At 38.3% G+C, this 24,475-nt stretch overlaps 1 protein-coding gene across 1 annotated transcript in view; it reads left to right on the top strand.

Annotated features, from left to right (window-relative positions):
• Positions 1-8,393: 8,393 nt before the first annotated feature.
• The window catches only part of UBE2U (ubiquitin conjugating enzyme E2 U), a gene marked incomplete at both ends in the record, with an annotated part of 40,472 nt that continues 24,390 nt past the window's right edge, over positions 8,394-24,475 (top strand). The window contains 4 exon segments of the mRNA XM_081225673.1: positions 8,394-8,459; positions 9,980-10,061; positions 11,064-11,156; positions 21,530-21,627. Coding sequence (XP_081081799.1) covers positions 8,394-8,459; positions 9,980-10,061; positions 11,064-11,156; positions 21,530-21,627 — 339 coding nt within the window.

Below are 24,475 nucleotides of genomic sequence, written 5' to 3'. Positions count from 1 at the left end.
CTCCTTGTCTAGTTCACTCGAGACCACATTCTTGGAAGGTGACCAAAAGCTTTTTCTTTCATATGGACAAGCACAAAAGAGTTGGTCTCTTAGGGTACCTTTTTTTTGACTCCTTGCATTGCTGATTAACACACCTAAAGGAACTCTCCTCTGCTTTGCAACTTGAGGTCAAGGATAGGCTAGTCTTTCTTGGGAGGGGGGAAGTCCCAGCTCCCAGTAAGCATCAAGCAGAAGCAGCTGCAGAGGCTGCCCGCCTCTCCCAAGCTTCCTGTGACAACCTGACCCAGTTGGCTGCATGCAGTCACCTGTGGCTGGTCCCACTGTGTTCCTTTGCCAGCTGCAGTCTGTCAGTCCCCACTGGCTGGCCTTGGGTGCTCCTGTGCTCCACTGTGCTCCCCTCTGCCTCCGGAGGACGGAAAGCTCTGGGGGAGGTACGAGAGGTGAAGCTCAGACTCTTCATTTATAGAGCCTTTTTTTCAACCAAGAGTTCAAACGCCAAGGAGGAAATGCTATATTAGAGGAGCAGAAGGAACGAGGGAGCACACACATAAGAGGAAAAGTTTTGCAGCTACAAGATGCCTGCACCTGAAGTTTGTTACCATAAATGCCAAGAGTGTTAGGAAGCTGTTAACTCAGAGGAAGGAGAGCCTTACAAACCATCAAAGCACCCAAGGTCGGCGTAATCCTCTGGGAAATTCAGCTGGGAAGGCTTCACAACAGAGACGTACAGGGAGAAGGTCTGCTTGCCTATTTATGACTACTTGAATCCTAGGCACCTATGACTTGCTTATTCACACGAGGACTATGACATTTGCTGACCAAGCCCGACGTGACACTGATCCTCACCCAACTGACCAGGTTAGTAGCTATTCTTATCCCCAAATGGTTAAATTAGGAGAACGACTCCTAAGATCAGATAGGGCATTACTGTACTTACACTTGTTAAAAGGTCAATATCTCAAGAGGTCAACATGCTGAAATAAGGGGATATTCAATTTGCAGAGAAGTGGTTCTAAAGGTCAATCTTCATGGACCTATGTTCTTGGATGTAAATTCAAAGACACACACGAAACTACAGAACTGGCTGCACAAAGACATAGATTAATGCTCAAGCTCTCCATGGCCGTAGAGGCACATGTAATTTGCATCAGAAATAGGTGGAGATCAGGCTCCATTCTATGACAGGGGCTCCTCAGCCATTGCAGCCCTTGGGCATTAGGGATGTAATTCCAGTTATCATTGGGGTCCATCCTAGCACAGTTCCCTGAAAGGTTTCTTTTGAGTCTCTGCCCCTTAGAATCACTTGAAGGGAGCTGAAACTCCCCAGTGGCATGATCTTGGTAGTTTACTAAGAGTCAACCTGATAAGACTAAAACTAATATTAAGGCAAATGACAGTTTAGGACTGAATTGTACTTCCAGTCACTCTGGAAATGGAGTGTATTAGTCGTATGGGTCAGCCTGGCTGCAGTAATAACTGCAGAATCTCAGCAGCTTGCCTTGCAGGAGCCAATGTTCATTTCTCACTCATGTCAGTCAGCAGAGGTGGGTCAGCTGCTGTAGCTGCTCCCAGGTCCCTGCAGGACACACTGTTCTCATGGCACAGGGAAAAGAGCAAGAGGCAGAACTGAAACAGTCACTCATAAAACCTGCACTCAGACATGCTGTATGTCACGTCCACCTCTCACGTTCTCTTGGTCAACACAAATTCTGAGGCCAAAGCTGACCGTAGGACGTGGATGAATCTTGACCTACTGAGAGGCACTGCAAGCCACACCGTCCCAGTCAGGGGCAAGGAGGCAGAACCTTCTTCCAGGGAAGGAGGTGAATAGTTGGGGACAATAACACAATCCCCAGCCCAGCTGAAGCCCTGAGTACATAGAGTCAGTATAGCAAACCCAGGGCACCAGCGCCCTTCTTTCCTGTGTTTGTGGCTAATCACTAACTGGTGCTCTTCCCAGCTGAGCTCAGATTTAGCCTTAACAGTTTCAACATATTGCTCTAGATAACCTACTAATCAGTCAAGAATAGCACCAGGAATGAAACTTATTAGCCAGCCCTACAATAGGGCAATAGTTGCCAAACCCAGTCATTATCACAATTGTCTGGGGAGATTTTTAAAATTCTAAGTTCTCAAGACCACCCCAGAATGTGCCATAAAAGTGACCATAAAATCTATAAATTCCTCAGACATAGCATCTGACACTATATGTCCACCGCCTGCCCCCCCTTCATGGACCCTGGATGAGGAGAATGGCGCAGGCACATGTACTTTTCAACTGCTCCTGCCCGTGATCCGGATGACCTTGAGTAAGTAAAGCAATCTCTACTTCCTTATCCGTAAAATGGTATAAATGTAGCATAGAGGTTGAGAGTAAATGTTCTAATGTCAGACAGCCTGGGTATAAATCTCGCCTTCACCTCTTGGTAACCATGTGAATTTACACAAGTTACTGAACTGCTGTTTCTTCATCTGAAAATGTATCCACTTCATAGAATTGAAGCTAAGTAACGTAAATGAGTTGCAGAGAAGAGTGCCTGACACAAAAGTTCTCAAAAACATAGTATATACAATTTTATCAGTTTTCTCTAATACCTGTCTTTCAGAGTTGATATAAGCATTTAATGAGAACATATACAAATATATGAGAAGTATCTGGCTCAAAGGAGGTGCTCAAAAAGTGACAATGTTGCTATCATTATTCAATGTGTTTTAAACAATTTTTATAAAGCAGTACATTATTTTCTAATGTGGTACAATATTTAGAGCACAAATATCCTACTTAATTATTCATGCACATGCCATAACGTAGAACACTCCATACTGGTGCCAGTGAAGTGGGAGTGGGCTTAACCCATGAATGTTTCATCATCTCCCTTCAAACCACCCCTAATAAACACACACTAAGTAAAAACAGCTTCAAGACACATCGCTAAGCTATCCGTAAACCATATGTCATCCCTTACACCCCCTCCAAGCTGATTGCCACCTCAAAGCTTCTCCCATGTTGAAATTCTGGAACTCCCCAGGGGGCAAATGAGAGCACTATGCAAAGGTATATTAAAAGCTTGGTCCGCCTTTGTAGATATATATGTGAAAGAAGCCTAGAATAATTATATCCTTTAACCAGTCCCCCTGCCCCCAACACACACACACACACACACACACACACACACACACACTTAACAGTCACAGTCGTACTTAGATATTATGAAATGCATTATCTCTCAGTGATTGGTGTTCCCATTTTGGGAACAAAGTGAAAGGAGACATGATTCTCCTAAAACACTTCAGCGCAAGTAAAGTACCCAAGCAGGCAAAGCATTCCTTCATCACAGGCATCGCTAAAATCCTCTCCTGATGTAATTCTGGGCATGATGTTTCAGAACTATGATTACGAGGTCTGGGCACCAGCCTGCCATGAAAAACAAATAGACACAAACCTTTAAACACCAACTCCAAAAACAAACAGCTGTTACCAAATTGTCTATACAACTACCACCCTAAAAAGGTTCTTGAAGCCCAAGCTAGGATAGCCAGTGGTGCCAGTTTACCAGGGATTATGCCAGTTTTAGCCCTCAAAGTCCTTTTTCCTATGAATTCCCCCAGTCCCAGGCAAACCTGGACTCTGGGTCGCCCTAGCTAAAGCAAAGAAGGTGAAATAAAAGCCAGCATGTATTGATTTTGAGTCCCCCTCTGTTAGGTAGACACAAATATAGATATAAATAGTGATCAAGGGGCCCCTGCATCTCAGGTACCTGACAGGGAGAGACCAAATTATTTTACAGCTAACACAATTCTGAAATTTGGGGGAGTCTGCAACTTCAACCTTACAAAGGGGAACCAAGCGTTTCTTTGAGCCTAGACTTTTATAATCTAAAATAAAATCTTTAAATGAGAAATTTCAGGAATTCAAGTCACTGAACTATGCTGCCTACCTCTTTCTTCCTGTTTGATCTTTGAAGATTAGCATTCAGTATTTTTCATGACATTTATATTGAGGAAGGAATATAAGATTATTAAAAGCAGAGAAACTCAATATTGGGAACACACATCAAAAGGTCTTCAAGACAAAGAAGGGATCATATGATTTGAAACCAGAGTTACTAGAAGCATGTGTGCTGCACTTCATTTTCTAGTTAACAGTGTAACATACGTCAAAATATGATTTAAAACGCTTCTCACAGCTGAGCTGACATTTGGCGATCCTCAGCCTTCTTTTGCTCTTGAGGATGGGGGTTCAAATCCAAATGAGGTTAACACTTTGTACTGGTACATATTCCTGGTGGATGAGAAAAACAGTCTTTTAGTTTAAGTAAAACGAAAACATCTGTTCCACTCCTGAGGGAAAGAATTGTTTTTAAAAAGAGGGGGAGGGGATTCTTGGTTGTTAAAGCTGGAGATGGCCTCAGTAACTTTGCAAATGTTTAATAAAATAGACTGTCGGGTGCCTTGCTCACCTAGGATGATGAAAACTTGTGCATGAGCCTTGGTTCACTTCATTTTTCAGGATGCCATACCCATGTTATCCCCTAACCCTGTCTAAAGCCATATGTTAATGTCTATCAACTGGTCCCAAGTTCTTTCCACACTAAATCAGGTAAATCCAGCTCAGTAAGTGACTGACCTTGTGCCACAAAGCTTGTCTTGGTCAGTAGCTGTGCACTCTGGGTAAGAAGTAGTATAAGTTAGCTATTGCTGCATAACAAAATACCACAGACTTAATATCTTAAAACAATACCATTTATTAGCCCACAGCTCTCTCGGTCATATCTCGGTATGGCACGCCTGAATTGTCTGCTCAGGGTCTCACAAGTATTGGCCAGGTTATGTTCTAATTTGAAGTTCAGGTCCTCTTCCAAGCTCATGTGTTTGTCCCACAATTCAGTTGCTATGGTTGTAGGGCTGGGGCCCTGATTCTCTTGCTGGTTGTCAGCCAGCAGCCACTCTCAGCTCCTAGAGGCTGCCTAAATTCCTTGCCTCCTGGCCCCTTCCATTTTCAAAAGTGTCAACAGAGGATCTCCCTCACGTGGAATCCCTCTCATGCTTTCAATTACTCGCCTTAGGAAGAGCCCAGTCCCATTTAAGGGCTCACCAGATTAGGTCAGGCTCACCCAAGATAATCTCCCTTTCTTAAAGTCAACTATGCCACATAAGTCAACTTAATCACAGGAGAAAAATCTATCTTATTCACAGTCCTGAGGATTATGCAGGGGGTGGAGCTCTTGGAGGTCATCTTAGAATTCTGCCTACCATAAGAAATATAATGCAACATTTCTCTTTTCAATCCTTTGTACTGTTAGTGCATAGTTTCTTAAGCTTTTTACATCACAGGCTATTATTAAAATTAATGAATTCCATGGCCCCTGTTCTACCAAAAAAAAAAAAGTCTATGTGCACACACATACACATAGATATACAGACACATACAAAGTTGTCCACAATTCCAGCCACCCTACCCACACCCCGAGAAGTCAATCCACATTTAAAACTCTGTAGATGGAGGCAGAATAAGCTGGAGAGATGAAGGGGATTCCTTGAAGTATTTTAAGCAGAGAATTACATGATCACATGTTTAGTTTAAATAATTACTGTCAAGTTTTATGACAGGAAAGTGTGGAGACAGGGAATATAGTATAAAGATGTTCTGTGTTCTAGCAAGAGATCGCAAGGCTGTGCGCTTGGGCACTGGTGATAAGGTGTGAGAAGAAGCTAGAAAAGCAGCAGGTCTTGGTAAGTGATTAAATGTAAGTCATGAGGAAGAGGAGGAGTCAGAGCACACTTCAAGTTTCCAGCTTGAGAAACTGGGTAAAACAAACAGGATAGAAGGCTGCTTGAGAGGATGGAAGGTAATGAGTTTATTTTTGGATATTTTGAGTTTGAAATGTCCTTGAGACAGCCTGGTGAGAACCAGGCAGCTGGGTATACTAGTCTGAAGTCCCAAGGAGAGGGCAAGGCTAGCAATAGATTTGAGGGGTCGTAGGAGAATATACCAGCTTGATTTTCACTGCACTAATGTACCATATGTATACCAATTTCTAAAACTTCAGAACAAAGAATGCTTTAATTTTATCTTTCTCTCTTACTTTAACATAATTTCTCCTAGAGTAACATTTTACACAAAAAACAAAGGGGTCTGCATTTATTATCACAGTTTCCCCCTATCAGAGTAGAAGGAAGGACCACAGGGCCACCACAGTATCATCAAGAAACCTAGTTAATATCCCCAAATTGGGTCCATTACTTTCTCACAGAAGCAGCCCTTTCTTCACTTTCACCATACATTGCCAGTCCTACATAAACCCAAGTGGAAATCTGATGGCATCTGAAGGAGAGCCCCCCAAAATTCAATCTCAGGTCCTAGTTGATATTTTAATAGAAAAAAATCCTTTGTATTCAGTTCTATGAAACACAGAATCAAATCATTTTATTGTGCCAAATGTCAGTAAAGTTAAGATGTTGTTGGGAATTTCTAAGCTACCCTACCTGGACATGAAATTGACCATGGGAGCCTTCTAAATGGTCTCCTGCACAATCCATTCTCCACAAGGCAGCCAGAGTAACTTTGTAAATGTAAAGCAGAGCATGACACTCTCATGCTTAAAGCCATTCAATGATTCCCATTTCTATTCAAATAAAACCCAAACTTCGCACCGTGTAGGGCTCCATCCTAATCACATCTCCGCCATGTTCTCTCAGGCCCTCCCTGGTTCCCTTTTGAAGCCTAGCTTTTCCCTGACTGAGAACTATTGTGTTTTCCTCTTCCCGGAACTCTTTGCCCTCAACATTTCTTATAGCTGGCTCCTTCTCATCTTATCTTTCATGTGTCACCTCAAAGTCCACTCCTGACCAAGGCCTTCCCTGACCACCATTTCTAACCCTTAACTACCTACTCTCTATCACATTACTGTTTTATTGTCTATATACACTTGTGATCTGAAATTATGATTTTTGTTTTGTACACTTGTTTTGGTTTTGTATATTTACTTACTGAATACTGGAGCCAAAAGGGCATCACTTCATCTTTATTGTTCCATAGCACATGAGAAGTGCTAAATAAATATTTGTGGAATGAATGAACTAATTGACCTGATGCCCTGTTTCCATAAAATTAGTAAATAAATAGTAAGAAAAAAAAAGCACTCTGAGCAAGGATGCCAGTTTCTGTAGTTGACACCGTCAGATTAAAGCCTTTAAGTAGCTCACAGTGGGCTGGATGGAGAATGCAATGGGCAATTGTGATACAGCCTGATAAATACTAACAGGGTCCTCTAGGATCACAAGAAAGGAGCCTAATCTTGTCTTAGGGGATTCCATAAGGAATCATAGGCAAAGGTAAATCTGACCGATGAGTGAAGGAAAAATGTGGGGAGGAAGGATGGAAGGAACGTGGTAAGTGTCTAGACAGAAGGGACAGCAGGTGCAAAACTCTCCGGCAAGAGATGGGAATCTGAGAATTTCACGTAGCTCCCTGTTGTGGAGCATTTTCCCAGAGTAACTAGGATTCGATGACATAATAAGGTATGCGAACATATCGTGAACGCTAACGTGCCATATAAGTTATTATAAATAAGCGCAGACCTGTAATACTGGTCACTTACTACCTGATGGTTTCTGATATTCAAAGAAAAAGAAAAGATTATTTCGGAGAAGGACTTCGAGTGAAGGCTTCTCTGACTTAAGACTTATTAGCTAGATCCTCTGACTTCACCCCTCCTCCCCCCCACCCCAGCTGGGTAGAATCCAAAGTTGGTGGATCTCGCGGGCTCACGGGGCGCGGGGGTGGAGGGGGCCTCAACAACGGCTCTCATTGGCCTTTCAAACTGAACTGGTTGGATGATTGGCTGAGGAGGTTTCCAGAGGCCGCCCCCCGTCGCTGATTGGATGAGGAGCGGCGAAGCTCCCACCTCCTTCACTCTAGTCGCCCCTCAGTCCAGTTGCTTGGCAACCGATTGGCATCCTCCGGCAGAGCTGGCGCCCAGTTAGTTACACCTGTAAAGCGGAGACAACAACCGGCTACGACCGCCCTACGCTTACGCCTCTCATGCCCGCTTCACGCACAAGCAACACGGGTGGTCCCAGAAGCTCGTCCAAGTTTGCCTTCAGATGGGCTGTGGGCTGGCCCTGAAGTGACACACCGCAGTTGAGAAAGTGCTCAAGTCTTCCTTCTGAAGTCCTCCTTCAGAAGAGTCAGAGGACAAAAAAAGTCACTGTTATATGTCCAACTTAGAGCCACTTATCTTGGGAGCACACAGCGTTCTGAGGCTCGGTCGAGAAAGCAAGTAACTTATGTCAGTTAACTAGGTGCGGGAAGGTGACCCATAACCTCAGACACCTGCCTCAGAGCGAACCCTAGGAGTGCGGGGACAAGTGCCAGACTCTGCTGCCTTATCATGTACAGCAGAGCCTACATCTTGCTGCAAAGAGAATTCCAAGAGTTGAAGAAAAACAATTATGAGGTGAGTACTGGAGACCTGGAGGGTGTGTTTCACTGGAGTACCAATTTTTAAAAGCAGTTTAATCTGTGTTTATCTTATAAGGTATAATTTAGTTAAACATAATTTGCCACTACAGACTTGTTTAATGAACCTATTTCAGTATAATAATCTACTTCATAATAATAACAACTATTTGTACTTCATAATAATAGTTAACAATATTGAGCACACTATGCTGAGTAATTTATGGGCATTTAAGCCCCGAATATCAGGGTCTCTCAGGTAGTAAGTGACTAGTAGGTCCAGGGTTGCACTCATTAATTACAGTACTACAAAATAAGTTTGTAGTGTTTTGTTTTACCTACCAGAAACCTAAGCCTCAGAAAGGGTCAGTAAATATTTGGCCACAGGATTCCATCACAGGGTTTTCTACTACTTCCTGTCTAGTGCACTTTTTGCCAACTTCTGTCACATATAACACAGAAGCGCCTTTCCCTTATAATTTTAACACAGAGGAAGGCTTTGCCCCGAATGCCACCAATGAGGTTTCAGTGTTCATAGGCTGTTCAGTGGTTGCCATAGGCTGTTTCATCACATACAATATGGAGAATTTAAAAATGGAAGGGACGAGGGTGTACTTAGAAAGAATAGAAAGCCGTGCATAGAAAGAGGGTGTAGCATGCTTACCAACAGCTGCATAGGGTGTAGTTCAATGGCATTGCTGTCTTTCCTCTCCTGCCATGGAAGTATTGCCTTAAGAGGAGATGTCGGGAACAATTATTGAGTTCAACAACAAACATCTGAGAGGTATGAAAGTAACATTTGATATTGTTTCTGCTCCACCTGAATTTTGTGGCTTTCTGTTGAAAGAAAATCTGTTGAAGGGAGAAGTGTTAGGTAAATATAGATAATGTAGATAATAGAGATGTAATGGTTATCCAGACTAGCACTTAACATACCTAATAACTATGTGGTTGCTCAGAAGTATTTATTGACTATATTTAAGTGTATTCCTCAGCATAACCAATAACCTTATTCTATGAAATACATTTTTGTCCCTCCATTGGAATAATACCTCAAGTGTAGGAAAATTTTATTTTTATATATGAGCATAATTTTAGAGTTGTGTTTTTCTTAATGAAAATTTTCTTACTTCATGCCTTATATAGCATCCATATGTTTTTTAAAATCTTTGAAGAAATGCAAGCTTTCCAACTATTTTTCATTTTGAATTTGAGTCTTAAATTGTCTGTTGTCTTACATTAAGCCACACATTCTAGTCTTGACCTTACTGTCCCACTTGTGATTTGCACACTACACTACTGATTTATTTAAAATTTGCTATTGCATGTGTTTCCTGGAATCTATCTTAACTTCTCTGTAATAAGGTGATATATAACACCTTCCCAAAATCAAAAAAAAAAAATTTATCAGAGAAAGAAAACGTAGAGCTTTTGGAATTCATTGTAATCTAATATCTGATTTTCCAAGCTGCAATAAATATTTAATCTTTTTTCTGCTTTAATTTTTCTTGCTTAAAGGGTATTACTGGCTTTCCTGTAAGTGAAGGTATGATGCAATGGGAAGTTGATATTGAAGGTCTACAGAATACAGTTTGGTATGGTTTGTGCTTTCAAAACTAATTTACTTCTTTAAAAGTCTTTGTATTATTAGCCTATTTTCTTTAAGGTTGCATTGTATAAATTTTCTAGAATTCCTAAAGTATTTACATGTTATTTTTTCATTATATGGCTTAATTTTTTGCCATTTGTCAACATGGATGGAAATTTCAGGTTTGAATTTTTCTTTATGCCCAATCTTAATGTTATCATGTTTTTAAGAAGCACACACAGGAAAGCATATCAATTGAGAATATCATCTAACAGTCTTCCATGAAATCAGAGAATAGCTAACAAAATGCCTATTGGCAGAAAAATCCCACAATTATGTCTCATTTTTTTCCTCTATGATTTTTCCTCATATTTCCATAAATCAAATTCTCAAGCAAACTAGACCACTATAAGCTTTAATGACCATGCACTCTTACAGTTGCGGATTAACAAGATTATTTGTTTAGTGAGGTAGGGGAGAAAAACATGTAAGTGGACAATTACAATAAAATATAACATGTTCTATTATGGATTTTGAATGGAAAACCGAGGAGACAGTGATTAGTTAATTTTGCCTTGTAGAGTCAGGAACGGCTTCCCAAGGAAGTGTCACTTGAGTTGGGTCCTAAAGAATGTGTGAGAATTCACCAGGTTTAGAATCAGAAGGAAATCCAGGCAGAGTAAACAGCCTGACATGAGGTGGCAGGAGAGGGTTCTGGAGCAGTGAGTTCAGTAAAGATGAGTTACACAGTGAAGGGGCCGGGTGTTAGTGGGACAGGGTCAGTGGGTAGAAAGGACTGGTGGGAATGTGGCTGAAAACATGGAATTAGATTGTGAGGGGTCTATTACACCATCTAGAGGAGTCTAGGCATCCTATAATCCAATTTACTTATTAATATAATAAAACTCTAGGGACCTTGGGGAGGCTAAACTGTAGGAATAAACTTCAGTGTTAGGTTACAGTTAATCAGTTCAACATGACACTTTAGTAAAAATGTTTCTTTTTGTATCACAGGATCATTCTTCCAACTGAGAATAAATTTTACATCGGAGTATAATTTTGTCCCTCCGGTTGTGAAATTTAGAACAATTCCTTTTCATCCAAATGGTAAGGAACAAATGAAATTTTTATCATCACAGGTTCTGTCCCCATTAACCTTGCTCTTTGTTAGTGTTTAATAATGTTTCTTTTTAATCACTTTGTTACGATTATAAAAGTAAGCATGCTTATTGGGGAAAATATTAAAAGGCGGAAAAAAATTATTACCTGAATCCTAATTCAGAGAGATACTATTCTCTATATCTAACCAAATTTATTTCCTTCTTCTATGTATGCATTTTATCTACATAGTTGAGTTATTACACAAAGGTTTATATATTTTTACTTAAAATGACATAATACATTTATTTCTGCAATATTAAACATTCTTCAAAATATAATTTTTAATGACTAAATAATAAACTTAATTCCTGTATTGTTCAATATTTTAGTTGGATCTAATTTTTTACTATAAAAATAATGCACGGACAAATTAACATTTTAGAAAGGAATAAGTTAGATTGCTACCTCAAGTCATATGCGAAGTAAATTCTTGATCGATTACAAATGCAAAAAATTTTAATGCTAAAAAGAAAATCTAATAGAACTTTTATGGGTGTGGTGAGAAAGGCTTTTCTAAAAACAACAAATCCTAGAAACCATGAGAAAAGCATGACACATTAAACTACATAAACTTCTTAAGACTTCTCTATAGCTAACGACATTATAAACAGAGATAAAAATACACTGACTTTTGCAAACTGAGGGAAAATATTTTCAATGCATAAAACAGAATATTTATAATATGTAAAGACCACTTGTGGATCAGTAAGAAAAAACAGAGAGCAACAGAAAAATGGGCAAAGGTTATAAACAAGCGGTTTTTTTTTTAGTGTGGTTTTTTTTTTGTATTGAAGTATAGTTGATTTACAATGTTGTGTTAGTTTCAGGTGTACTGTAAAGTGATTCTGTTATATATGTAGTCTTTTCAAGATTCTTTTCCCTTATATGTTATTACAAAATATCGAGTATAGTTCTCTGCACTATATGGTAAGTCCTTGTTAGTTATCTGTTTTAAATACAGTAGTGTGTATATGTTAAACCCAAATGCCTAATTTGTCCCTCCCCCTGCTTTCCCTTTTAGTAACTGTAAATTTGTTTTCTATATCTATGGGTCTATTTCTGTTTTGAATGTAAGTTCATTTGTACCATTTTTTTTAAGATTCCACATATAAGTGATATCATATGATATTTGTCTTTCTCTGTCTTGCTTACTTCACTTAGTATGATAATCTCTAGGTCCATCCATGTTGCTGCAAATGGCATTATTTCACTCTTTTTTAATGGCTGAGTAATATTCTATTGTATATGTATGCCACATCTTCTTTATCCATTCATCTCTTGATGGACATTTAGGTTACTTCCATGTCTTGGCTATTGTAAATAGTGCTGCAGTGAACATTGGGGTACATGTATCTTTTTGAATTATAGTTTTCTCTGGGTATATGCCCAGGAGTGGGATTACAGGATCATATGGTAGCTCTATTTTTAGTTTTTTAAGGAAGCAGCATACATTTCTCCATAGTTGCTGTACCAATGTACATTCCCAACAACAGTGTAGGAGGGTTCCTTTTTCTCCACACCTTCTCCAGCATTTATTGTTTGTACGCTTTTTCATGATGGTCATTCTGACTGGTGTGAGGTGATACCTCAACGTAGCTTTGATTTGCATTTCTCTAATAATTAGCAATGTGGAGCAGTTTTCATGTGTGTGTTGGCCATATATAAGTCTTCTTTGGAGAACTGTCTATTTAGATCTCATGCCCATTTTTTGATTGGGTTGTTGTTTTTTAATGTTGAACTGTAGAGCTGTTTGTATACTTGTACAATTAATCCCTTTTTGCTCACATCATTTGCAAAATTTTCTCCCATTCTGTAGGTTCTCTTTTTGTTTTGCTTATGGTTTCCTTTGCTGTGCAAAAGCCTTTAAGTTTAATTAGGTCCCATTTGTTTATTTTTGTTTTTATTTCCATTACTCTAGAAGACAGATCCAAAAAGATATTGCTGCGATTTATGTCAAAGACTATTCTGCCTATGTTTTCCTCTAGGAGTTTTAGAGTATCCAATTTTATATTAGGTCTTTAATCCATTTTGACTTCATTTTTGTGTATGTGTTAGAGAGTGTTCTGATTTGATTCTTTTACATGTAGCTGTCCAGTTTTCCAAGCACCACTTATTGAAGAGACTATCTTTACTCCATTGTACATTCTTGACTCCTTTGTCATAGATTAATTGACCATATGTGTGTGGGTTTATTTCTGGGCTTTCTATCCTGTTCCACTGATCTGTATTTCTGTTTTTGTGCCAGTCTGATACTGTTTTGTTGATTGTAGTTTTGTAGTATAGTCTGAAGTCAGGGAGTCTGATTCCTCCACCTCTGTTTTTCTTTCTCAAGGTGGCTTTGGCTATTTTGGGTCTCTTGTGTTTCCATACAAATTTAAAAATTTTTTGTTCTAGTTCTGTGAAAAATGCCATTAGTAATTTGATAGGGATTGCATTAAATCTGTAGACTGCCTTGGGTACTATAGTCATTTTGACAGTATTGATTCTTCCAGTCCAAGAACACATCTGTTTGTGTCATCTTCAATTTCTTTCATCAGCGTCTTATAGTTTTCAGCGTACAGGTCTTTTGCTTCCTTAGAGAGGTTTATTCCTAGGTATTTTATCCTTTTTGATGTGATGGTAAATGGGATTATTTCCTTAGTTTCTCTCTGATTTTTCGTTGTTAGTGAATAGAAATGCAACATATTTCCATGTATACATTTTGTATCCTGCAACTTTACTGAATTCATTGATGAGCTCTACTAGTTTTCTGGTAGTGTCTTTAGGATTTTTTATGTATAGCATCATGTCATCTGAAAACAGTGAAAGTTTTACTTCTTTTCCAATTTGTATTCCTTTTTTTTTTTTTTTTTTTTTTTTGCAGTACGCAGGCCTCTCACTGTTGTGGCCTCTCCCATTGCGGAGCACAGGCTCCAGACGCGCAGGCTCAGTGGCCATGGCTCACAGGCCCAGCCACTCCGCGGCATGTGGGATCTTCCCAGACTGGGGCATGAACCCGTGTCCCCTGCATAGGCAGGTGGACTCTCAACCACTGCACCACCAGGGAAGCCCATCCAATTTGTATTCCTTTTATTTCCTTTTCTTCTCTGATTGTCATGGCTAGAACTTCCAAAACTATGTTGACTAAAAGTGGCGAGAGTGGACATCTTTGTCTTGTTCCTGATCTCAGAGGAAATGCTTTCAGCTTTTCACTGCTGAGTATGATGTTAGCTGTGGGTTTGTTATATATGGCCACTATTATGTTGAGGTAGGTTCCCTCTATGCCCACTTTATGGAGAGTTTTGTTTTTTTTTTTTTTTTTTTTTTGCAGTACACGGGCCTCTCACTGTTGTGGCCTCTCCCATTGCAGAGCACAGGCTCCGGACTTGCAGGCTCAGTGGCCATGGCTCACGGGCCTAGCCGCTCCGCGGCGTGTGGGATCTTCCCGGACCGGGGCCTGAACCCGTGTCCCCTGCATCGGAAGGTGGACTCTCAGCCACTGCACCACCAGGGAAGCCCTGGAGAGTTTTTATCATAATTCGATGTTGAATTTTATCAAAAGCTTTTTCTGTATCTATTGATATGATTATATGGTTTTTATTCTTCAATTTGTTGATGTGGTGTATCACACTGAATGATTTGTGGATATTGAAAAATCCTTGCATCCCGGGGATAAATCCCACTTGATCTGGTGTATGATCTTTTTAATGTATTGTTGGATTCAATTTGCCAGTATTTTGTTAAGGAGTTTTGCGTCTAGGTTCATCAGTGATATTGGCCTGTAGTTTTCTTTTTTTGTGAAATCTTTGCCTGGTTTTTGTGTCACAGTGATGGTGGCCTCATAGAATGAGTTTGGAACTGTTCCTTCCTCTGCAATTTTTGGAATAGTTTCAAAAGGAAACGTGTTAACTCTTCTGTAACTGTTTAATAGAGTTTGCCTGTGAAGCCTTCTGGTCCTGGACTTTTGTTTGTTGGGAGTTTTTAAGTCACAGTTTCAATTTCAGTACTTGTAATTGGTCTGTTAATATTTTCTATTTCTTCCTGGTTCAGTCTTGGGAGATTGTACCTTTCTAAGATTTGTTCATTTCTTCTAGGTTGCCCATTTTATTGGTATATTGTTGCTTGTAGTAGTCTCTTATGGTCCTTTGTATTGCTGTGGTGTTGGTTGTAACTTCTCCTTTTTCATTTCTGATTTTATTGATTTGGGCCCTCTCCCTTTTTTCTTGATGAGTCTAACTAAAGGTTTATCCATTTTGTTTATCTTTTCAAAGAACCAGATTTTAGTTTCATTGATCTTTTCTATTGTTTTCGTAGTTACTATTCCATTTATTTCTGCTCTGATCTTTATGATTTCTTTTCTTCTGCTAACTTCAGGTTTTGTTTGTTCTTCTTTCTTTAGTTGCTCTAGGTGTAAGTTTAGGTTGTTTATTTGAGATTTTTCTTGTTTCCTGAGCTCAGGTTTTATCACTGTAAATTTCCCTCTTAGAACTGTTTTTGCTACATTCCGTAGGTTTTGGATCATTGTGTTTTCATTTTCATTTGTCTCTAGGTACTTTTTTGATTTCCTCTTTGATTTCTTCAGTGATCCATTGGTTGTTTAGTAGAATACTGTTTAGCCTCCACATTTTTATGTTTTTTTGAAGATATTTTCTTGTAGTTGATTTCTAATCTCATAGTCTTGTGGTTGAAAAAGATGCTTGATATGATTTCAGTTTTCTTAAATTTACAGAGACTTGCTTTGTGCCCCAGCAAGTGGTCTATCCTGGAGATGGTTCCATGTGTACTTGAAAAGACTGTGTATTCTGCTGCTTTCAGATGGAATGTTCTATAAATACCAATTGAGTCCATCCGGTCTAATGTGTCATTTAAGACCTGTGTTTCCTTATTGATTTTCTGTCTGGATGATCTGTCCATTTATGTAAGTGGGGTGTTAAGCTCTCCCACCATTATTATGTTACTGTCAAGTTCTCCTTTTATGTCTGTTAACATTTGCCTTATATATTGAGGTGGTCCTGTGTTGGATGCATATATATATATACAATTGTTATATCTTCTTTTTGGATTGTTCCTTTGGTCATTATGTACTGTCCTTCTTTGTCTCTTATAACAGTCTTTATTTTAAAGTCTATTTTGTCTGATGTAAGTATTGCAACTCCAGCTTTCTTTTGATTTCTATTTGCCTGGAATACCTTTTTCCATCCCCTCATTTTCAGTCTGTATGAGTCTCTAGATCTGAAGTGAGTCTCTTACAGACAGCATATATTTGAGTCTTGTTTTTGTACCCATTCAGCCAGTCTGTGTCTTTTGGCTGGAGCATTTAATCCATTTACATTTAAGGTAATTATCAGTATGTATGTTCTTATTGTCATTTTGTTAATTGTTTTGTATTTGTTTTTATAGGTCTTCCTTCTTCCTTTCCTCTTTTTAAAAAATATTTTATTGAAGTATAGTTGATTTAAATGTTGTTAATTTCTGCTGTACAGCAAAGTTATTCAGTTATGCATTTATATATTCTTTTGCTTACTGTTTTCTCTTATGGTTTATCACAGGATATTGAATGTAGTTCCCAGTGCTATACAATAGGACCTTGTTCTTTATTTTCTTTCTTCTTTTGTTCTCTTGTGATTTGATTATCTTTAGTGTTATGTTTGGTTATCTTATTTTTCATATATATATATATTACAGATTTTTGGTTTGTGGTTCCATGAGGTTTTGATATAGCATTCTGTATGTATACATGATTATTTTAAGTTGCTGATCTCCTAATTTCAAATGCATTTCAAATGTCTTGCATTTGTACTCTTCTTCTCTCATGATTACTAGTTTAGATATCATATTTGTGTGTGGATGATTTCCTGTCTTTACTGTATGTTTGCCTTTATGGGTGAGCTTTCCCATTTTGTAATTTTCTTATTTCTAGTTGTGGTCTTTTCTTTTCCACCTAGAGAAGTTTCTTTAGGATTTGTTTTAAACCTAGTTTGGTGGTACTGAATTCTTTTAGCTTTTGCTTGTCCGTAAAGCTTTTGATTTCTCAGTCAAATCTGAACAAGAGCCTTGCTGGGTAGAGTATTCTTGGTTGTAGGTTTTCCCCTTTCATCACTTTAAATATATTATGCCACTCCCTTCTGGCCTTCAGAGTTTCTGCTGAAAAGTCAGCTCATAACCTTATGGGGATTCCCTTGTTGCTTTTAATATTTTCTCTTTATCTTTAATTTTGGTCAGTTTGATTACTATGTGTCTTGGTGTATTTCTCCTTGAGTTAATCCTGTATGGGCCTCTGCGCTTCCTGGACTTGGGTGCTGTTTCTTTTCCCATATTAGGGAAGTTTTCAGTTGTTATCTCTTCAAATATTTTCTCAGTCCCTTATTCTCTCTCTTCTTCTGTGACCCCTATAATGCGAATGTTGGTGCGTTTGACATTGTCCTAGAGGTCTCTTAAACTGTCCTCATTTCTTTTCATTCTTTTTTCTTTATTCTGTTCTGCGGCAGTGATTTCCACCACTCTGTCTTCCAGCTCACTTATCTGTTCTTCTGCCTTATTTATTCTGCTATTGACTCCTTCTAGTGTATTTTCCATTTCAGTTATTATATTCTTCAATACAACATTGTATTCTTCTTGGTTGTTCTTTATATTTTCTAATTCTTTGTTAGCGCCTTCCTGTAACTTCTCACTCTGTGCATCCATTCTTTTCCTGAGCTCTTGGATCATCTTTGTGATCATTACTCTGAACTCTTCCTTGTGTAGATTGCCTATTTCCATGTCACTTAATTCTTCTTCTGGGATTTTATCTTTTGCTTTCATCTGGAACCTCTTCCTCTGCTGTCTCATTTTGTCTAAATTTCTATTTCTAATTTTATGTATGTGGAAGGTTGGTTATGTTTCTCAACCTTGGAGAAGTGGCCCTCTGTAAGGGATGTCCTCTGTGTCCCAGAAGTACACTCCCCTCTTGTCTTCCAAGGGCCAGGGACCAGCTGGTCCCAGGGTAGTTTCTGACTTGCATTTGTGGACTTAGTTCCGCAGGCTGCCGGATCATTGTTTTCTCATTTCTGGTGTCCACCCCCTGGTGGGTGAGGCTGTTGATGGACACTTGGATTGCTTCTGTATCTTGGCTATTGTAAATAGTGCTGCTGTGAATATTGGGGTGCGTGTATCTTTTTAAATTAGTGTTTTCATTTTTTCTGGATATATACCCAGGAGTAGAATTGCTGGATCATATGGTAGCTCTGCTTTTAGTTTTGTGATGAACCTTCGTACTGTTTTCCATAGTGGCTGTACCAATTTACATTCCCACCAACAGTGTATAAGGGTTCCCTTTTCTCCACATCCTTGCCAACATTTGTGATTTTTAGACTTGATGATAACCATTCTGACAGATGTGAGGTGATATCTCGTTGTTTTGATTTGCATTTCTCTAATAATTAGTGGTTTGAACATCTTTTCATGTGCCTGTTAGCCATTTGTATGTCTTCTTTGAAAAGATGTCTGTTCAGGTCTTCTGCCCATGTTTTGATTGGTTTATTTGTTTTTGATATTGAACTGTGTGAACTGTTTGTATATTGTAGGTATTGACCCCTTGTTGGTAGCATCATTTGCAAATATTTTCTCTGATTCCGTAGGTTGTCTTTTCATTTTGTCAGTGGTTTCCTTTGCTATGCAAAAGCTTTTAAGTTTAATTAGGTCCCTTTTGTTTATTTTTGCTCTTATTTCTTTTGCCTTAGGAGACCAATCCAAGAAAACATTGCTATAATTTATTTCAAAGAGTATTCCACCTATGTTCTCTTCTAGGAGTTTTATGGTTTCTGGTCTTACAATTAGCTCTTTAAACCATCTTGAATTTAATTTGTATATGGTGTGAGTGAATGTTCTAATCTCATTGTTTTGCACGTGGCTACCCAGTTTTCCCAGCACTACTTGTTGAAGAAACTGTCTTTTCTCCATTGTATATTCTTGCCTCCTTTGTTGTAGATGAACTGACCATAGTGCACAGATTTATTTTTGGGCTGTCTGTTCTGTTCCATTGATTTATGTGTCTGATTTTGTGTCAATACCATGATGTTTTGATTACTGTAGCTTTCTAGTATAGTCTAAAGTCTGGGAGGGTTATACTTCCAGCTTTGTTCTTTTTTCTCAAGATTGCTTTGTGGCTCCATATGAATTTTAGGGTTATTTGTTCTAGTTCTGTGAAAAATGTCCAGGGTATTTTGATAGGGATTGCATTAAATCTGTAGATTGCTTTGGGTAGTATGGCCATTTTAACAATATTAATTCTTCCAATCCAAGGGCATGGGATATTGTTCCATTTCTTTGAATCATCTTCATTTTCCTTCATCAATGTTTCATAGTTTTCAGGGTATTCATCCTTCACCTCTTTGGTTAAATTTATTTCTAGGGGTTTTTCTTGCTGCTATTTTAAATGGGATTTTTTTCCCTTTTTACTTTCTCTTTCTGATATTTCATCATCAGTGTATAGAAATGCAATAGATTTCTTTTTTTTTTCAGTACGCGGGCCTCTCACTGTTGTACCCTCTCCCGTTGCGGAGCACAGGCTCCGGACGTGCAGGCTCAGCGGCCATGGCTCACGGGCCAGCCGCCCCGCGGCATGTGGGATCTTCCCAGACCGGGGCACGAACCCGCGTCCCCTGCATTGGCAGGCGGACTCTCAACCACTGTGCCACCAGGGAAGCCCTAGATTTCTGTATAATAATCTTTTATCCTGCAACCTTGCCGAATTCATTTACTAGTTCTAATAGTTTTGGGGTGGAGACTTTAGGGATCTATATAAAGAATATGCTTAATATTCTTATTAATATTTAATTAATAAAGATTTTGTTTCCAGTAACAGTGTTGGAAATAAGGAAAAGAGAAATAACTCCAATGTCCATTAATATAGGAATTTTTAAGTAAAATATCTTACAGCTATATACATTGCTTTTAAACATATCAAGGAAGACATATGAAGACTTTACTCTTTGGTCAGTCTTGTGCCCTAGAATCTTCACTACCTGGCATATTGTTAGTGCTTAAATATTTTTTGAATAAACATGTCCAGAAATATGTTGACAAATTACTATTAAATGAAAAAATACTTTGAAGAATAAAATGTAAAATATAATTCTATTTAATAAAAAAACCCCAAAACTACACACACACACACACGTGTGTGTGTGTGTGTGTGTGTGTGTGTGTGTTTCCAAATACTGACTTAGTTAACTAACTGTGTTAGGGCATAGGCCAACCTTTCATATATCTTTCCAATTTATATACTGATGTAATGGAACAAAGCTGGCAGGGAGGTTTTGCCATTCTCAGTGTGTGGGTTCCATTTCTGGACCTAAGGCATTTACTCTGTCACTATTTCCAGCCAGTGGTAAAGGGAGAGAAAAAGAGAAAAGGGCAGAACAACTTCCTTAAGAAAATATGATCCAGAAGGTGCACACTTTACTTCTGCCGATGCCTCATGATTAAGACTTAGTCACACGGCCACATCTTGTTAGAGGAAAGGCTGGGAAAATGTGGGCAACTATGTATTCATCTAAAACCGCATGGGGGAATGGGGATGGGGCAGGCATCAAGTTTCTTATTATAGAGAGAAGAAATGGAGGAAAGGAAGAGCAAATACTGGAGGACCATGAATAGTGTGCACAAAACTTTTTATACCATCATCTTTTCTTTCACCACTGAGTCATAATTTCACTTGTAACTTATAACAGTTTTAATACCAACTAGGATTTGTTTCTAAATTCTTTTACCACATTATTCACTGAAATCTTGTATCCATTGCGCCATTACTATTATTGTAGTTTACAATACAATGTACCAAATCAAACACCCCTCTTTTCACCTTTTCAAAATTTTCTTCCCAGGTCTTACCTTTTTATTGCAAGATTTTTCTATTGGAATATAAATGTTTTTCTTATTCATTTACAAAAATTATTTATACATTAATAAAAGTATTATTAATAATGATAGCTATAATTTTTTGAGGATCCACTATGTGCCGGGTACTCTATTAAGGGCTTTATTTTTTAAATTCTTTTCAGTGAAAGTAGGTACTTCAATCATATCCCCATTTCATATACTAAGCAAGTGAGACCTAGAGAGGTAAAGTTAATTGCTCAACGTCACACAGCAAATAAGTGGAGTGGTCAACTGTCAAATCTGTGTGTCTGACACCAAAGTCCCTGCTCTAACAGCTGCTCTGTATTAAGTGTCTGTCACATTCAATGCAAATAATTTTCCTGCTTTGTCATTTGCTTTCTAACTTTGCTATGACCTGTTGATGTTCATAAGTTTTAAATAATAATTTTATGTAATAATATTAATGTATTATTTTAATACAGTAGACCCATATACTGGCCGTCCCTGTATAGATTTTTTGGACAACACTTATAAGTGGAATAGAAGCTATACATTGAGCAGCATCTTACTTACCCTCCAGGTAAGAACAGATTAATATAATGCTGTCTTTAATACTTTTAATTACCCCAATTACTCAAAGTATAACGAATAAAATGTAAAATGCATAGTTAAATGTTTAAAGGATTTGAGTAAGCTTATATAAATCAATAACATTTCTACATCAAGACTGTAAAATGGAACTTGAATTATAAAATCTACTATTTTTAAAGTGAAATCAATAGATTAAGCCCTTCCCAACCAAAGAATATGTATTTTATAAAAGAAGAAAAGAACTGTTTGGATGGTTTCAACTCTGGAAATACAGCCTTAGGTTTGCTTTTGGCTCCTAACTTCACTTTATAATGTTGAACAGGCCTTTTGGATCTTCCGCATTCATGAACCTTGCCTTCCTCCGAGAGGTGAATCAAGTGACTACAATGTAAAATGTTCAGCTTTATCCTTTGTTTCTGACAGTACTAGAGACCTGCTTTTATAAGCTTTCATATCAAACCCAGTGAACAATTAAACCAGGAATTTCCTCCTCTCCTCAGTAGATGCCTATTTCTAGAATGCACCCTTCACCTCCTAGATCCATGGGTTTTAGAAGCATGCTTCAGTGTTGTGTTATTCCCGACCCTCAAAGAGCCTCCCTTCTCATCCTGAAATGCTAAGATAAATGATTTGAGTGGCACTTGCTTTGACCACTTACATCTGGCTCAGCGAGATGCTATCCACTAGATTCTGTCCATGATATACTGTCTATTTATCATTGATAATATGTGGAGATAAACTATTAAATTTTGATCATCTGGAATACCTGAAGAATAAAGTATTCTGGCTTAATTGAATTTTCTCTGTAATATAGAATTACAACACAAATTTCATCTCTCCCATTTCTTGTTTTTGAAAATAATATAAAACTAATCATTAATTTTCTGTCTAGGCATCTTAGTATGCTGAGTAAACTTTAATATTTTTAAAAATTCAATGTTCAGTTTATTTATTCATTCATTCTACAAGTATGTGTTGAGCATATATAGCAGTGCCAGGCCATGTTCTGGGAGAGAGATTGGAGCAAAATCTTTGAGGAAGTAAGTGAGCGTGTTGTGCAGAGATTTGTGGTTGATGTTTTGGATTCCTTCAAACTGAGTCATCCTATCTCTTCCACCTAAATAGGATTGGCCTTAAAAATAGTAAAAATGAATGTTCTCAGGAATGTAATGAGTGAGGGCAAACCAGAGTGAAATGATGAAAATTTTGAATAGCAGAATAATTTAATAAAAGGTACATTGGGGGCTGTAAGTTTAGATAGCTTGGCTTCACATCTTGGTTCTGCCACTTAATACCTTTGCACTGTTGGACAAGTTTCTTCACTTCTCATTGCCTCAGTTTCTTCATCAGTAAAATGGGGCTGTTAGTAGCTACCTCATATAACTTGTGAGGACTAAATGAATAAATAACATGTAAAGTACTTAGAACCATGAGTTGTCCAAAAAAAGAATTCAATAAAACCTAGTTAATATTTTGATTGTTCTTAGTTTTAACCTGTAATACAAAATGACAACAAAATGTTGCCAAATATATTATGGAAAGTCAGTAGATTACACAGTTGTTTTCATTTTTCAAATAGATTTATAAAACAAATATGCCCACATTAGAGGGCTTTCCTGGTGGCTCAGTGGTTGAGAGTCCACCTGCTGATGCAGGGGACACGGGTTCGTGCCCTGGTGTGGGAGGATCCCACATGCTGCGGAGTGGCTGGGCCCGTGAGCCATGGCCACTGAGCCTGCGCGTCCGGAGCCTGTGCTCCGCAACGAGAGAGGCCACAACAGTGAGAAGTGCATGTACCGCAAAAAAAAAAAAAAAAAAAAAGCCCACGTTAGAGAAGATTTTTAAGATAGTGGAAAGGAAAAGAAAATCACTGGTAATCATAAAGAAAATTCCTTACCCTATTGTTATTAGCATTTTCTTCTAATTTTGTCTCCTGTGTTTCAGTTTTAAATCTTCAGTTCCACATTTCCTGCAGGGTCAAGCCCAAATTCTGTTGCCTGACCAATGATGATCTGCTTCTCACACCTCGGCTTTAACTCTCCCAAACACACTGTGAGATCCTGCTCCTATTGATATCTTCTTTTTTTTTTTTTTTTTTTTTCACTCACAGTGCTTTGTTCAATTCAGGTTAAAAAGCATTTACAGAGTTCTAAACTCTAAAGTTACAAACCCAAATCAGTCTTGCACTTTAAAAAGTGTTCAGTCCAGTTCCCCATCTGACTAGCAACCCATTTTATTCCCTCTTTCTCAGTCTGTTCAGCAAGAAGCTGCTCACATTGTAAGAGCTGGGTCAAAAGAGCCCTCCTCTGCAATGCCTTTCCTGATTTCCTTTCCTAGGTGAAATTGATGGCTTTGGTTTTGGAGGGAAGGAGGTTTTCTTTGCAAAGTGGTACCCTAAGCACATCTCTATAAGAGCACTATAATGCTCTAATGCATATACTGTTTCCTTATCTGTCTTCCCCTGTTGGACTATAAGCTCCCTGAGGTCAGGAAACAAGTCTAATTTGTGTTATAGGTACTACGTAACATGATTGAAGCAACAAATCTGAATTTTTACATCGTTGCAATGATGGTATATATGTTCAAATTATATAGCCTATTTCTTTTTCACTTAACATTTTATCTCAAGTAATTTCCAGATTGCTACAATTAATATTTTAATGGCTATTTAATAGTACTTTGAAGGTCAGTGCTGCCCAATAGAACTTTCCGTGCTTATGGAAATATTCAATATCTGCACTGTCCGATATCATAGCCTCTAGTCTCATGTTCTACTGAGCACTTGAAATGTGGCTACTGTAACTGAGGAACTGAGTTTTTCATTTTATTTAAGTAAT

This window comes from Mesoplodon bidens, assembly GCF_964165515.1.
Source record: "Mesoplodon bidens genome assembly, chromosome: 2".
Classification (NCBI taxonomy): Eukaryota; Metazoa; Chordata; class Mammalia; order Artiodactyla; family Ziphiidae; genus Mesoplodon; species Mesoplodon bidens.
The sequence above is the reverse complement of the archived record's forward strand: the minus strand, read 5'-3'. Positions and strand labels throughout refer to the sequence as shown.